This window comes from Chiloscyllium punctatum, chromosome 13 (genome assembly GCF_047496795.1).
Source record: "Chiloscyllium punctatum isolate Juve2018m chromosome 13, sChiPun1.3, whole genome shotgun sequence".
In the NCBI taxonomy this organism is placed as follows: Eukaryota; Metazoa; Chordata; class Chondrichthyes; order Orectolobiformes; family Hemiscylliidae; genus Chiloscyllium; species Chiloscyllium punctatum.
In genome coordinates this window covers 102390195-102406050 of record NC_092751.1, presented here as the reverse complement: position 1 = coordinate 102406050, position 15856 = coordinate 102390195, and the positions used below count along the sequence as shown (strand labels likewise).

At 42.6% G+C, this 15856-nt stretch overlaps 1 protein-coding gene and 1 long non-coding RNA gene across 5 annotated transcripts in view; one reads left to right on the top strand and one right to left on the bottom strand.

Annotated features, from left to right (window-relative positions):
• Nucleotides 1–15856, top strand: part of ret (ret proto-oncogene receptor tyrosine kinase) — a 130306-nt gene that overhangs the window by 104783 nt on the left and 9667 nt on the right. For all 4 annotated transcript variants that reach the window (XM_072583493.1, XM_072583490.1, XM_072583491.1 and 1 more), the window contains exons 14-18: nt 1489–1700; nt 3404–3526; nt 4736–4806; nt 12997–13134; nt 13929–14028. In XM_072583493.1, the coding sequence (XP_072439594.1) occupies nt 1489–1700; nt 3404–3526; nt 4736–4806; nt 12997–13134; nt 13929–14028 (644 nt within the window). The remainder of the gene's footprint in view (nt 1–1488; nt 1701–3403; nt 3527–4735; nt 4807–12996; nt 13135–13928; nt 14029–15856) is intronic.
• Nucleotides 6756–15692, bottom strand: LOC140484724 (uncharacterized). The gene is made up of 3 exons (XR_011962318.1): nt 15344–15692; nt 12972–13119; nt 6756–11203 (listed from the first exon to the last, which is right to left on the bottom strand). It is a non-coding gene; the product is annotated as an uncharacterized lncRNA (long non-coding RNA).

Sequence of the window (15856 nt, the reverse complement as noted above, 5' to 3'; positions counted from 1 at the left end):
AGGAAAGTTGTTCTTGTTACTCACACATGGATCTCTGTTACTGAAAACTTAATCCTTCATTAGTTAATATGAGTTAGCCCCGAAGACTGGTGTTGCAAGAGACATTGTTGGCAGAAACTCAACCCCAAAGAAGATCCTATTGTAAGGTTGTGTTGGATGTGAGCTGACTTTAGCTGCTAATTTGGCTGTATTTGGGTTCAGGTTTCAGATTAAATAGCTTTGTAAGTGTCTGAAGTAGGACACTCAGCGTGAGATCCCCAAAGTAATGTTTTCTGAAGACTGGAGCAGGTACTCAGTCCTGTGCAATGAATCCATTCGGTGTTTGGTGCAAACTGCTAGGTCCCAACCGGATTAAATCCTGTGCCATGTTTCAGGGAGACTGCAGTTAACTTAGAATTTATTATAGAAGAAAGTCTCTTTGCCTCAATTCTGTTGTAAGTAGTACAATCCGTAAATCTGAAATAAAAGCAGGAAGTGCTTCAAATGCTCAGCAGGTCTGGTAGCATCATTGGAGAGAGAAGCAGAGTCAATGTTTCACCCTGACAGCATTGAGGTACCTATCCCATATGAATTGCAGTTGAAGAAGGCAACACCACCACCTTCTCAAAGGTGGTTAGGGACGGGCTATAAACGCTGGCCCAGCCAGTGACCCCTACATAACATGGATGAATAAAAATCCTCACGGTGAAAATGTGGTCTTTCCTGGTGTTTGTGTTTGATATGAACCTACACCCAACACCTCTTTAAACCAGTTTATCAGCATAACCTATTTCTTTCTCCCTCACGTTTATCAGCTTTTACCTTATACCCATCTAAACTATTCGCCACAGCCACTCCTTGTGGTCATGAGCTTCATATCTGAGCTCTCTCTTAGTCATTTCTCTGGAATTCCTGGATGGATTTAATACTGTCTGTTATTTGTGAACATTAGGAGAAAGTGAGGACTGCAGATGCTGGAGATCAGAGCTGAAAAATGTGTTGCTGGAAAAGCGCAGCAGGTCAGGCAGCTTCCAAGGAGCAGGAGAATCGACGTTTCAGGCAGAAGCCCTTCTTCCTGATTCCTGAAGAAGAGCTTATGCCCGAAACATCGATTCTCCTGCTCCTTGGATGCTGCCTGACCTGCTGTGCTTTTCCAGCAACACATTTTTCAGCTCATTTGTGAACATTAGCTTTGCACTCCCTGTTCCACTTTCAAAGCAAAAATATTTTCTCTATATTTACCCTATCAAATCCTTATGTAAATTAAAATTCTGTATCATGACCCTCTCTCAACGTTCTCTTTTTCTTGGATAGTTTAGCCTCAGACCTGTTGGGTCTTTCCGTCCAAACAGTATCAGCTTCTGAGGTGATTAAATTCAACCCTGCATCCCTTTGCTCCTTCGTGACCTGAAACCGAATAATGTTATTGGTAAATGGGGATGTTGTTTTGCATACAGTGTGTAGATTAGGAGAGGCTTCTTGGCAAAACTTTGCATCTTTCTTCGGCAGGCCCTCTGTATCTCATCGTAGAATATGCCAAATATGGATCTCTGAGGAGCTTCCTAAGGGAAAGTCGCAAAGTCGGCCCCAGTTACTTGGGTGAAGGCAATCGAAATTCCAGCTACTTGGATAATCCAGATGAGCGAGCTCTGACCATGGGAGACTTGATATCCTTTGCCTGGCAGATCTCCCGTGGCATGCAGTACCTGGCTGAAATGAAGGTGATCTTTTACTTTTGTAGTGAAGGTGTCAGGTGACTCAAGCTCATGGGGCACTTTGAGGAGATGAGCAGTGGGTTTATACCTTAAATCTTATCTGTCAACCCCTCCATATGAGTAGAGGTGGTCGCTGTTACTGAATCCGAACATGCTGGGTTTCAGTTCCACTCCAAACAGTCCTGGAAAGTAATGGTCAGAGCTTTGGCTGTGCATTCTTGAATGACCATCCAATGACATATGTACATTTGGTGAGTGTAGGCGGTATTGCTGTGTTGTATGGGATGTGTGATAGCCTTGTATACGACTAACCCAGCCCCACATCAGCCAGTTTATGTTGATCAGCTTATGTTCACAGAATAAGTGTTCAGCATGAATCAGCCTGTGAGACTGTCCTGACACTTTTCCAAGCTGTAAGTAATTTCATCATCTTTTATGGGCCCTCTCATGACTGAAGAGTCCACCATGAGATTGATGGATGTCCACAGAACCAGGTACTCATGTTGTCACTGTTGGCACTGGGGGCAAGGTTTTAGTAGCTACCTTTGGACACATTGAATGTGTTGAGCTTTTGTGTCAATGGTTCATAAATATACTGAGGCAATTTCTAAGACTTGCTTACAAACAGGCTGGTTAGTGACTGTGTTTTCCCAAGACAGGTATCTGCAGTGCAGGAGTTTGTCAGGTTCTTTCTTCGGGTACCTATGTAAAATTTACCTTCGGCCATTTGCCAATTCAGTTCTCCATTGAAGGGTAAATAAAACAAAATACTGCAGATGCTAGAAAATTGAGATAAGAACAGAGCATGCTAGAGACACTCAGTAGGTCTGGCAGTATCTGTGGAGAGAGCAACAGAGTTAACACTGACTCCTGTATGAGTCTTCTTTGGAACTAGTTCTTCGGTTCTGAAGAAGAGACATAATGGGCTTGAACCAATAGCTCTTGTTTCTGTCTCCACAGATGCTTCCAGAACCTGCTGACTTTCTGTAGCTACCTATAGAAGGGTGTCTGGATTTCTGATATTCTGCCATTACATCCGGCCTGGACCTATCTCTTTTCTGTACAACCCTTACCATTCCCTTTGTCTTTTGTGATGCTTGTGTTTGCTTCTCTCCCTTGCCCCTCTAAGCTTCTCTTAACCTTCCCTGCTGTTCCACTTGCACCTACCATCCTTTTCTACAGAACAAAACCCATTACTTTTCTATCTCTATCTTCAGCTCTGAAATTCAGTCGTATTGTGATTTGAGACGTTGATTCTGTTTCTCTCCACGGATGCTGCCAGACCTGCTGAGTTTCTCTAATAGTTTCTGTTTTCGTTACCCATGGTTGGGCATTTTATAGTGATCTGTGCAGGAGACATGGCCTGGCCAGCTAAGTTGTACATTTCACCTTGGACAGGCATCACACTGTTCTTCAAAGGAAGAACCAAATGACCTTCTCACTGAGTAAATCAATTCAACCATTGTTTACATAGTTGGCTCAGCTAAGAGTTGCATACACATTTTCAATCTGATGAGAATAGCTAGTGAATGACCTGAATAATAAAGAATTAAGTCTCTCCATCCACCCAGCAAAGAATGACCATTACATGCTGCACTGCCTCAGGTTGAATGGAGAAGCCAGAGCTCTTAGATACTGTCCCCTTGTGGTTTCATATGGTACATGCATCAATTTAGCAGTCTTCATCATCGTCATGTTTGCTTCCCCAGCTTGTCCATCGTGATCTGGCAGCACGGAATGTTCTAGTCGCTGAGGGCCGTAAGATGAAGATTTCTGATTTTGGGCTCTCCAGGGATGTGTATGAGGAGGACTCTTACGTAAAAAGAAGCAAGGTATTGCCTCTTCATTTATCATCCCCGTCATCTGCTAACCTCATCTTAGTACATTACGTGTAACTTCATAACCCTTGTAGGTGTAACCAGGTTTATGATTGGCATTTGAATACGGCCAATTCCGTATTCATTATCCATTGCTTTGAGGAGCTCAATTCATGGGGAGGTGGTGGTGGCACATGTAATATCACACCTTTCAATGGTTATATTATCCCCTCTTAGTGGGTGCGGTTATATTACCCCCCTCAGTGGGTGCAGTTATATTACCCCTCTCAGTGGGTGCAGTTATATTACCCCTCTCAGTGGGTGCGGTTATATTACCCCTCTCAGTGGGTGCATTTATATAACCCCCTCTCAGTGGGTGAGGTTATATCACTCTCCTTAGTGGTTATATTACTCCCCTTAGTGGGTAGGATTAAATTTTCTGTGTTCATTACTAAAAGGCAAATGATGCAGTGTATCATGTGACTCAGGGTTCATCTCTGTTTGCTGTGAGGAAGCTACCAACTCAGACGTACAAGTTCTTGAACCATATAATAGTATGACCGATTTCTCAGATCCTGAATAAACAAACCTACATATTCTTGTGTTAACTTATCCCTTCTGCATGGTTGATGCTTTGACATTTTTCTAAAAGGTAATCACAGGGAGTATTAAAGCACTGCAGGGTACTGCCTGCTCTGCTGGTTTCAGGGTGGAGGAAAGCTCAGCAATTCAACCACTTCTGAAGGCATGAAGAGACCATCCTCTCCAAAGTCAAACCTTAAGTCAAATAAGGAACTAGCTGACAAGGTGTTTGCTGAAGCAGTTGAATTCTGACAACAGCTTCTGATGCAAATTCACACATTGCCAGTTGCATTGCATTCAATTTTACCATTCGTCAATGTGGATGTGGACTCCCAGCCTCTGAAGTGCATGCCATATAATGACTACTAGAGCAAACTTACATCCAGAACCTCAACCTGAGCTGCAAATCTTCTCAAAGCTCGCTAACATCACTAGAGCCTGTAGCAGGAATCTGGTGAGTGAATTAGCTGGAAGCTACAAAGACATTTTGTCTTCTTTGAAGCTTCACCTGTGCTGATGAGTGGGAGCTCTCTGCCACGCAACAAATTGTCCCTCTCTGTTGGTAGAATAGGCAGCATGGTCGCTGACTCACTCCAAATATCCAATGAGTTATTTCTATCTTTTGCTTTGACCTGTCTTTAGGGTCGGATTCCTGTCAAATGGATGGCGATTGAGTCTTTGTTTGATCACATCTACACCTCGCAAAGTGATGTGTAAGTATTCCTCATCTGTGTTAGAATCGGGAGCCTAGATTATCTGCCACTGATGTTGAATTTTAACATTATGATTGAACATATGTAATTGACTGTGTATGCTTGCATTATTGATGGGCCAGAGATCAGGATAATTTAGCGACATATCCTTCCAAACCAGTGGCCACTAGCATCTAGAAGGACGGGGCAGCAGATGGATGGGAACATCACCACCTTTAGGTTTCCCTCTAAGATACTTACACCATCCTGACATGGAGCTGTTATATTATTACACACATCTCAGAAATGCATTACACCTTGAAGTGAGCTAGGTGACAACATGACATGTTCCACATTATTCTGTCCAGTCAGCCAGTCTTTTCGTCAGTCAGTCAAACTAACTGTGCATAAAATTTAATATGAATCTAAGTAAGCATGTAACCCAGTCTGCAAATGTAAATCTGAGATATTAAATGAATGTACCTAGTTAGTTGTTTTTAAACTTCAAGATTTAACTTCCAGTTTTTATTAAGAACCAAGCTCTCAATATAATATCTGACATGGGCTAACATGTCAAAAACTACGTTAGATCAGTCAGCATGGTGGCTCAGTGGTTAGCACTGCTGCGTCATAGCACCAGGGACCTGGGCTCGATACCATACTCAGGTAACTGTGTGGAGTTTGCACATTCTCCCCGTGTCTGCATGGGTTTCCTCCTACAGCCCAAAGATGCAGACTTTAGGTGGATTGGCCATGCTGAATTGCCTATAGTGTCTAGGGATGTGCAAGCTAGGTAGGTTAACTATGGTAAATTGGGGGTTGCAGGGATAAAGTGAGTTATGCTTCAGAGGACCAATGCAGTCTCGATGAACTTCTTTCTGCACTGTAGGGTCTCTATGATCAGGAATCAAACTGGCATTCCTTCACTTCGTTGGATCAAAACCTGGAATCCCTTCCCACAGCCCAATGGGTGTACCTACCCCCACACAGACTGTTCAAGAAAGCTGTGCACCGCCATCTTTTCATGGACAATCAATGGTCCACTTCCTGAGTCAAATTTTAAAACTGCAGCTTTTATAGAGGTAGATTGGCACAGCCAGTACCTGCAACCTTGTGCCTTTACTGAATCCCAGCCCGTCGTGTAAAGGCCAGCGAACTCTTCATCAAAAAATCGATGCAGGTTTGAAACATTGCAAACCACAAGTTGTTTTTGCTGTACCTCAGGGCCATGGTCTCTGAAAAGCCGATAGACTTTAACTTCAATGATTTGCTGTAAAGACTGATTCCAGCATGATTAAATATAGCTTTCTCCCAAAAATAAGAGGAAAATGTTGAGATTGGGAAGGACAGAATAGACAGAGAATCGGAGTGAGGCAAATGGCATTGAAGCACAAAGGGCCAATCAAAATGCAGGGAAAAAGTTTAATTCCAAATGCAATCAGCACTTTGAAGGGTAATGTCAAGAGCTCCTACCCATTGTAATTTCAGGTGTTTAGTCCTTATTTACAATTATTGATAATACACTGTGCACTCTCCTGGACATGAATTCATAAGGAGAAAGTGAGGACTGCAGATGCTGGAGACCAGAGTTGAAAAGTGTGGTGCTGGAAAAGCACAGCAGGTCAGGCAGCATCCGAGGAGCCCTTCCTGAAGAAGGACTTATGCCCGAAACGTCGATTCTCCTGCTCCTCGGATGAATTCATAAGCCACACTTTAATTTTGCCAAAGAGTGTGTGCCGTGCTGCACTCAGTGCTGGCACTAGCTCTTGTGCTCTCAGACCCCAGTTCCTTGCATCATTTTCAATTCTTCCTTTTCAAATTGTTATGAAGGTGTAGAAGTGTACTGTACCTTTAAGAAAGTTAAAAGCTGGCAGAACTACCTGACAGCAACAAGATACAATATAACATTTTGGTCAAGCAGCTAGAGTAGCTGATTGCCAGGAGACAAAAACAAACTTGAATTGGGCCAATCAGTTTAAATTATACCCCCCAAAAATTAACAGACTCCAATCAAGTTTGAGTTTAGTATATTGACAATAATAAAAGCCAGTAGGCTGCTAGTAAGAACTCTCTGAGAGGTACCTGTCTGGAGAAGGAGTTTGCACAGAGAGAAAAAAATCAACACTGACATGGAGAGCAAATCTACAGAAGAAGATACAAAGGGAAGATTCGATAGCTGCCCTAGTTTTGAAATTTGCATTTTTGGTAAATCTTAACTGGGGGTTTTATTGGACTAGTATTATAATAGGGAAAATAAAAGATAGGTTAGAGGAAGGAGTTGTAAATAGTTGTTAGTTGACTATTCGCCGTTATACTTTAAGAAATAAAGTTGTTAATTTTTACTTTAAATAGTTCTTGGCCTCTCGAATTTTCACAGATTACCGCATGGGGTAAATCTTTTCTGTGTTTCTGGTTTAAATTAGAGGATGGAGGTGTAACCCCATGTTGTAACAGTTTGAGGGCTCGTCCTGGATTTGAACGGTTTGGGCTTTTATCCCTGATTTGAACAGTTTGGGTCTTGGATTTGTGATTTGAACTGGTTTAGACAGATTTGAATAGATTTGGGAATACAAAAAATCCAAGCAGATTTAAACACTTGCAGGTTAGTGTCCTAGCTCTTTAAATAAAGCATAGGTGAGACAATTTGTTTAATTTCAGTGACTTGCGGTTGATTAAAAGTGAGAGGAATGGCTCTTAAAATTGGTAAAGAGGTTCTGGGATTTGAAGATGATTTAGAAGGAAGTTTAGAAGGAAAGAAAAAGGGCACACTTTTAGAATTAGCAAAGAAATTAGGTATGGGTTTAACCAAGGACAAAAGTAAATCTGAAATTGTAAGGGAATTACTCACTTAGGCGTGTTAGAGAAACAGACAAGTGCAGTAGAGGTAGAAGAACTTAAATTACAATTGAGGAAAATGGAGTTAGAAGATAAATGGAGAGAAAGAGAGGAAAAAGAGAGAAGAAAACGAGAGAGAGAGTATGTTCTTAGCTAAGCAAAGATGGAGAAGAAAGGAAGAGAGAAGAGAAAGAAAAGGAGGCTTGAGAAGTTGAAACTTAGCAAAGTCAAGTTAACAGGATGGAGATTAAAAGAGAAGGCTAGTTAAAATGCTTATGAATTGGTACCAGAAGCGTATACACCGCAGTTCAGAAACATAAAGAAGGAACCAGGTCAGACTTACATTGAGTTCAAAAGAATTAAACATAGTCATTTTGAGAGATGGGTGCATGCTTTAAAAATAAATTGGACCTTTGAGGCTTTATGAGAGATTATTCTGCTGGAGTTTAAAAACTCACTTCCAGGGAGTAACAGAGAATTCAGAAAGTGAGAAGGGCAGCAAAATCTCAGTGGTTAGCATTGCTGCCTCACAGTGCCAGAGACCCGGGTTCGATTCCTACCTCAGGCGACTGTCTGTGTGGAGTTTGCATATTTTCCCTGTGTCTGCGTGGGTTTCCTTCGGGTGCTCCGGTTTCCTCCCACAATCCAAAAGATGCATACGTTAGGTGAATTGGCCATGCTAAATTGCCCATAGTATAAGTTGTTAGTCGGGGTAAATGTAAGGGAATGGGTCTGGGTGGGTTACTCATCGGAGGGTCAGTGTGGACTTGCTGGGCTGAAGGGCCTGTTTCCACACTGTAGGGATTCTAATTCAATTAGCAGATGAATACATATTGGTCCATGAGACAAGTTTCCGGCCACAATTTAGTGAGGGATAGAAGTTGGGAGAAGGGGAGATGCTACACTATGAAACCAAGAGTAGGGAGCACTGGTTAGAATTCACCACAAGATGAAAAAAGGAGCCCAATAGGATGGAAAAGAGGTGAATGGCCTCAGGCGTTTTCACTGTAATGGAGTGGGACACAGAAAATTACAGTGTCAGTGGTTTCAGAAGGACACTGGGAAAGGTGTGGGACATGTAAAGTCACAGTGCTAGTCATTAAAGAAAGGCACTGTGGGAAAAGATGTAGTAAAAGAAGCTAAGCCAGTGGCCTTACTGAAGGTAGTAAAGGAGACCCCACGAAGATCTAAGGAGCTGCAGGAGAGTGCACAGCCTAGGTAGGGGCTGGGTATGGAGTTAGTACCTGATCTCCACAAAGAATTCGCCTCTGTGGGTAACGTTTACTCAGAAAGCACAGGGGAAGAATGATCAGAAGTTATAATTTTGAGAGATACAGGATCTAACCAGTCGCTGATAGTAAGGGATGAGCGAATATACACTCTTTCTGATCTGTTACCCGAGAATGTGGTAATTTGTGGAATAAATGGACAGAAGTTTAACGTTCCCTTATGTAAGATCAGGTTGGAGTGCCAACCTAAGAGTGGAGGAGTTACAATGGGAGTGATTGACAGCTTGTCAGTTCCAGGAATTCAGCTTGATCTTGGAAATGATTTAGCAGGATTCAAGGTGGGAGTGACACCCCTTGTGGAGAAGCCCAAGGGAGACTAAGAAACTGAGGAGTTAAAACAGAAATATCCTGGTATTTTCCCAGACTGTGTGGTAACCAGATCCCACTATCATACGTCACAGCAAGAAGTGAAAAGTAAAGAGAAAGATGAAGGAGTTGAGGTTCAGTTAGTGGATACCCTGTTTGATGTAATGGTACAGGGAAAACCTGAACAGGCAGATGGTCAGACAGAAGTGTTAAGTCCTGATAGGTGATGTGTTTACCAGATTTCCAGAGGCAATTCCATTCTGGAGTATCAAGGCACAATGGGTAGTAGAGGAGTTAGTAGCTTTCTTTACATGGTATGGGCTACCCAGAGAGATTCAGTCAGACCAAGGGTCAGATTTTACTGCTCGGCTATTTAAGGAGGTTATGGATAGCTTAGGCATACAGCACTTTAAATCCAGTGCATATCATCCTGAATCCCAGAGATTTTTAGAAAGCTTGAGGACCATGTTGAGAGCATACTGTCAGGATTACTCGAATGATTGGGACAAAGCTATCCCATTCGTATTGTTTGCCATTAGAAATGCCCGAAACGAACCTACTCAGTTTACTCCCTTTGAGTTAATATTCAGACATGAAGTGAGAGATCCTTTGAAATTAATTAAAGAAAAATTGGCAGGACCAAAGTCGGAGATCTAACACTTAGATTATGTATCAGAGGTGAGGGAGAGATTGAATTGGGTAGGTGAGTTAGCTAAACCACATCTAAAGAGGAAGCAGCATAGATAGCAAATAAAAGCTGTGAGACTCTGTCATTTTCCAGAGGGGATAATGTGTTAGTACTGTTACCAGTGATAGGAGATCCCTTCAAAGCCAGGTTTAGTGGTCCCTATCAAATTGAGGAAAAGTAATATCTCGTAAAAATGCCAGGTAAAAAAACTGGTATCGGGGTTGTCACGTGAACATGTTGAAACTGTATTATACTGGAGAGAAAGAACTGGAGAAACAGGTGTTAGTTACTGCCCTGCAAAGTGAAGAATCAAATCCAAATAATGTGGATTTTGATGTACTTCAAAATAGATTGAAAATGTCCTTGAGGAGTGGGATAAGTTAGTAAGCTATCTGTCTCAGGAGCATAGAATACAGTTGTAAGATTTGTTACTGCAGTATGAGGACATATGTAAGAATCAGATAGGGAAGACTAATGCTATTGTACATGAAGTAGACATAGGGAATACTGCTCCGATAAGACAACACCCCTATCGGCTTAATCCTGTCAAAGCCAGACAGATCCAGATAAAAGTGGAGGCCATGCTCGAAGAGGGTATCATTGAACCAAGCCAGTGTGAGTGGGGTTCGCCGTTTGTCTTAGTTCCCAAACCGATGGGACTCAACGATTTTGTGTGGATTATTGGAAGGTCAATGCTGTTACAAAATTGGACTCATATCTAATTCCTATATTGGAGTACTGTACTGAGAAAGTCACATTCTCCAATTGGGACATCAGTTACATCACCAGTTACATCGCCAAGTTAGACTTAATGCATGGTTACCGGCAAGTACCTTTATCAGGGACAGCAAAATAAATGTCTGTGTTTGTAACCCCAAATGGGCTATATCAATTTAAAGTGATGCCCTTTGGAATGAAGAACTCACCCACCACATTCCAACTCATGAACAGAGTTGTGGCTGGGTTAACGAACCATGCAGTCTGTTTGGATGATGTAGTGATCTTTAGTAAGTCCTGGAAAGATTACATGGTACAGTTGGCAGTGCTCTTTAAATGACTACAAGAAGCAAAACTTGTGATAAACTTAAACAAAACTAAATTCACGAAAGCGGAGGTGATGTTCTTAGGACATAACATTGGTCATAGAAGGTTGACCCCATGGAACGCAAAGACGAAGGCCATCGAGGAATTTCCACGACCAACCTCGAAGAAAGAGGTGCTTTGATTCTTTGGACTAAGTGGATTATATCAGAAGCTTGTTCCAAATTTCAGCAGTGTAGTGGCACCGTTAACCGATTTGCTGAGGAAGAACACAAAATTTCAGTGGACAGAACAATGTCAGGAGGCATTTGACCATTTGAAAGCCATATTAACCACCAAACCAGTTTTAGCTACACCACACTTTTCAAAGCCTTTTAAAGTTGCCTTCGATACTCGTGACATTGGAGTTGGAGTTGTACTCCTACTGGAAGATGAGGATGGGATGGCACTGTCAGTTGGTTACTTTTCGAAAAAGATTAACATCCACCAGAGGAAATATTCCATGATTGAAAAATAAATTGAGTTTGGTGCTGGCCTTACAACATTTTAATGTGTATGTTACGAATGGTTATGTGTCGGAGACGGTTATGTATGCGGATCACAATCCTCTTAGAATGCCTTAAAGACAAGAATATGAGACTATTTTGTTGGAGTCTTATGTTACAGATTTTTAATTTTAAAATCGTGCATATTGTGGGTCATAATCTGCTGATCACAGATGCGTTATCGCGGATTTAATTGATAAAGTTTAGATGAGATTTGTATTTATTTAATGGTTCTGTTCGCCGATCTTATATACAAACCACTATAACTGCCGGAGCAAACATCACAGAAGCACTTCACAGGAGGCTCCCAAGCACTGAGGATGTCACCTAGACAGGGGACGAAATGTCTGTAACACAAATTCCCAGCTCGGCGAACAGAACCATAACAACGAGCACCCGAGCTACAAATCATCTCACAAACTTTGAATTTATTTAATGTTTTATATATACTCACAGGTATATGGGAAGAAGTTAAGGTGAACTTATATTAAAGTTATCAATGTGTTACGGCAATGCGTTTAAAGAATAGAAAACAATTAAAGCCATCTTTTCATTATGGTGGTTCATTTTTTTTTAAGGTGGGAGGTGTTATGAAGTTTGTAGAGGTGTTCTGTACCTTTAAGAATGTTAAAAGCTAGCAGAACTACCTGACAGCACCAAGTGTTCTGAACAAGATACAACTTAGAGTACTTAGAGCACTTAGAGTAGCTGGTTGCCAGGAGACAAAAACAAATTTGAATTGGGCCAATCAGTTTAAGTTACACCACAAAAAAATACCAGACTCCAGTCAAGTTTGAGTTTAGTATATTGACAATATTAAAAGCCAATGACACAATGCAATGCTTTGGGGTATAAGATCGGGAAATCTGAACAGCTGAGAGAGAACTACCAAAAGACCAACATATGTAGGCTGTTAGTAAGAACTCTCTTGAGAGGTCTAGAGACGGAGTTTGCACAGAGGAAAAAACATCGATACTGACCTGGAAAGCAAATCTACAGAGCAAGATACAAAGGGAAGATTTGATAGCTACCTGATTTTGAAATTTGACTTTTTGTTAAATCTTAATCGGAGAGTTTTATCGGATTAGTGTTATAGAAGGGAAAGTAAAAGCTAGGTTAGAGGAAGGAGTTGTAAATAGTTGTTAGTTAATTATTCTCTGTTATACTTTAAGAAATAAAGTTGTTAATTTTTACTTTAAATAGTTCTTGGCCTCTTGAATTTTCACAGATTACCACACGGGGTAAATCTTTACTGTGTTGCTGGTTTAAATTAGAGAGTGGGGGTGGGGTTTACCCTGTGTCATAACAAAATGGTTATTCAGGTCCCTATCACCATGACAACATCCATGTGAACTAGAACTATCTGACAAATTCAACAAGAGATCTCAGACTGTCAAGCTGAATTAGATGCTACCTTAGCCAATGGAGGTATTAGACAATAAATTCTGGAAGGCTACACTTGCGAACGGTGGGTAATGATACCTCATTCCTCTTTTGCTCCATCCAGATGGTCCTTTGGCATTCTCCTTTGGGAAATCGTGACACTGGGTGGAAATCCATACCCTGGAATTGCCCCGGAACGACTCTTCAATCTCCTGAAAACTGGATACCGGATGGAACGACCGGAAAACTGCAGTGAGGAAATGTACGACAATGAACACTAACACCATGTGGCACTGGCTGCAATTTCTCAATGAGCCTTTCTAATGGAAATCTCCACATGACAGTGTGGGAGTCTGGGTAGGGAGGCACACACAGGCAGGGTGGCTGGTGCAGGTTTAGGAGGTCCACGTTGCATGAGCAGAGCAATGCGAGGTGGGAAGGTGTGTGTGTGTGTGTGTGTGTGTGTGTGTGCGTGTGTGTTGGGGGGGGGCTGTGGAGGTATGTATGAGATTGGGGAGTGGTTGGGGATTTGTGTGAGGTGAAGGATTTTGTGTGGAGGTGGGGGAGGTGTGTGTGAGTTGGGGGAGGTGGTGTGAGGTGGGAGAGGTGGGTGGGCGAGGTAGGAGAATTGTGTCTGGGAGTGGGGAGGTGTGTGAGGTGAGGGAGTTGTGTGTGGAAGTGGGATTTGTGGGGGTGGGGGAGTTGTGTGTGGAGTTAGGGATTGTGTGATGTGCAGGAGGTAGGGATGGGGGTGAGGGAGGTGTGTGTGGGGGCTGTCTGTGTGGGGTGGGGTAGTTGTGTGTGAGGGTGGGGGAGGTCTGTGTGGGGAAGTTGTGCGTGGAGCTGGAGAGGTGTGTGTGGACATGGGGGAGGTGTGTGGGGGGGTGGGTGAGGTGTGTGTGGGGGTGGGGAAGGTGTGTGAGAGGTGGGTGATGTGCATGGGTTGAATAATCTGCCTCCCTGCTTTATCAGGTTTGACACTGTTGTCATCTATTATAATTCTCTCCCTTCCTGAGGTTCAGTCAGTGTCATAAATGTGCTGTAATTCTCTCTCAGGTACAACTTGATGCTGCGATGTTGGAAACAGGAGCCAGACAAACGGCCGACTTTCGCAGAAATCAGCAAAGAGCTGGAGAAAATGATGGTGAAGAGCCGGGTAAGTGCAATGTTCTACTGACTGAATCATCCCCAGCAATTCCAATACCAATTTTATCCAACTGAGAAGCTCTGGAAAAAGAGCAAAGTCACTGAAACCAGGATGTCAGGTAAAACAATGAGCAAATAAAATCAGGAAGCGATGATTAACCAACACCATAGAACCATAGCAAAGTTACAGCTTAGAAGGAGGCCATTTGATCCATCCTGTCTGGGCTGACTGTCTGCCAGAGTCGATAAAGTGTAATGGTGGAAAAGGCACAGCAGGTCAGGCAGCATCAGAGGAGCAAGAGAGTCAACATTTCAGGCTTAGCCCCTCATCAGGGCTCTCATTATTTTCCTGATGAAGAGTTATGCCCAAAACGTCGATCGACTCTCTTGCTCATCAGATGCTGCCTGACCTATCGTGCCTTTTCCAGCGTCACACTTTGTCAGGTCTCACTTCTCCAGCATCTGCAGTCCTCACTACCTCCTGACTCTCTGCAAGAGTAATCATCGAATGCCACACCCCACTCTATATCCATAGCCCTGCAATTCTTCCTATTCAGATAATTTCCTTTTGGAAGACCTCAATGGAATCAGCCTTGACAACATTCTTGGACAACACACTCCAAATTCTAACCACTTGCTGTGCAGAAAAGTTATTGTCTTGTAGGCATTTCTCTATTTGTCAGTCACGTTAAATCAGTGTCCCTTGGTTCTTGATCCTTCCTGATGAAGGGCTTTTGCCCGAAATGTCGATTTTCTGCTCCTCGGATGCTGCCTGACCTGCTGTGCTTTTCCAGCACCACTCTAATCTAGACTCTTGATCCTTCTGTCAATGGGAACATTTTTTGTCAGCCCTCTCATGATTTTGAACACCATTATCAATAAGTATTTGTGGCAGTCTTCACTACAGGAGACTTCACATGAACATCATAGACATCACAAGAACACTTTACAATTAAGAGATAAGCAGGAGGGAGTAACATAAAGCAGTCACAAAAGAAAGGAACTTAGAACTAAAGATGAACATATAGAGTCACAGAGTCATAGAGACGTACAGCATGGAAACAGACCCTTCAGTCCAACTTGTCCATGCCAACCAGATATCCCAACCCAATCTCATCCCACTTGCCAGCACCCGGCCTATATCCCTCCAAAACATTCCTATTCATATACCCATCCAGATGCCTTTTAAATGTTGCAATTGTACCAGCCTCCACTACTTCCTCTGGCAGCTCATTCCATACAGGTACCACCCTCTGCGTGTAAAAGTTGCCCCTTAGGTCTCTTTTATATTTTTCCCCTCTCACCCTAAACCTATGCCCTCATACCTCTGGATCAGATGGCTTGCTTCATTCTCTTTAAAGGTACAGCTGCAGAAACTTTTCTTCTCTTGCTCATGGGTGTTGGCATCGCTGGCTGGGCCAGAATTTGTTGCCCGTCCCTAGTTGCCCAGAAGACAGTTGGAGTTAACCACATTGCTGTGCGTATAATAAAACAGAGAACTGTGGATGTTGGAAATCTGTAACAAAAACAGAATCTGATAGAGAAGCTCAGCAGGTCTGATAGCATATGTGGAAAGAGAAAGCAGAAGGAACATCTTGTGCCCAGTGACCCTTCTTCAGGACTGATAATAGCTAGTGGCTTATATGCTGAAGACAGAGAATAGGAGGGAAAGAGTGAGTGGATAGGCAGAGATGGAGGACAACAGTTAGGTAAACAAAGGATTGATAAAGGAAAGCCAGGGAGAAAGAAAAGCTGATCATGGAGACTGTAAGTAGGTGACAATGGGTTGGCTGTGCTGAAAGCAACCCATATCATAGTTGGACCTGGGTGTGGCGGTG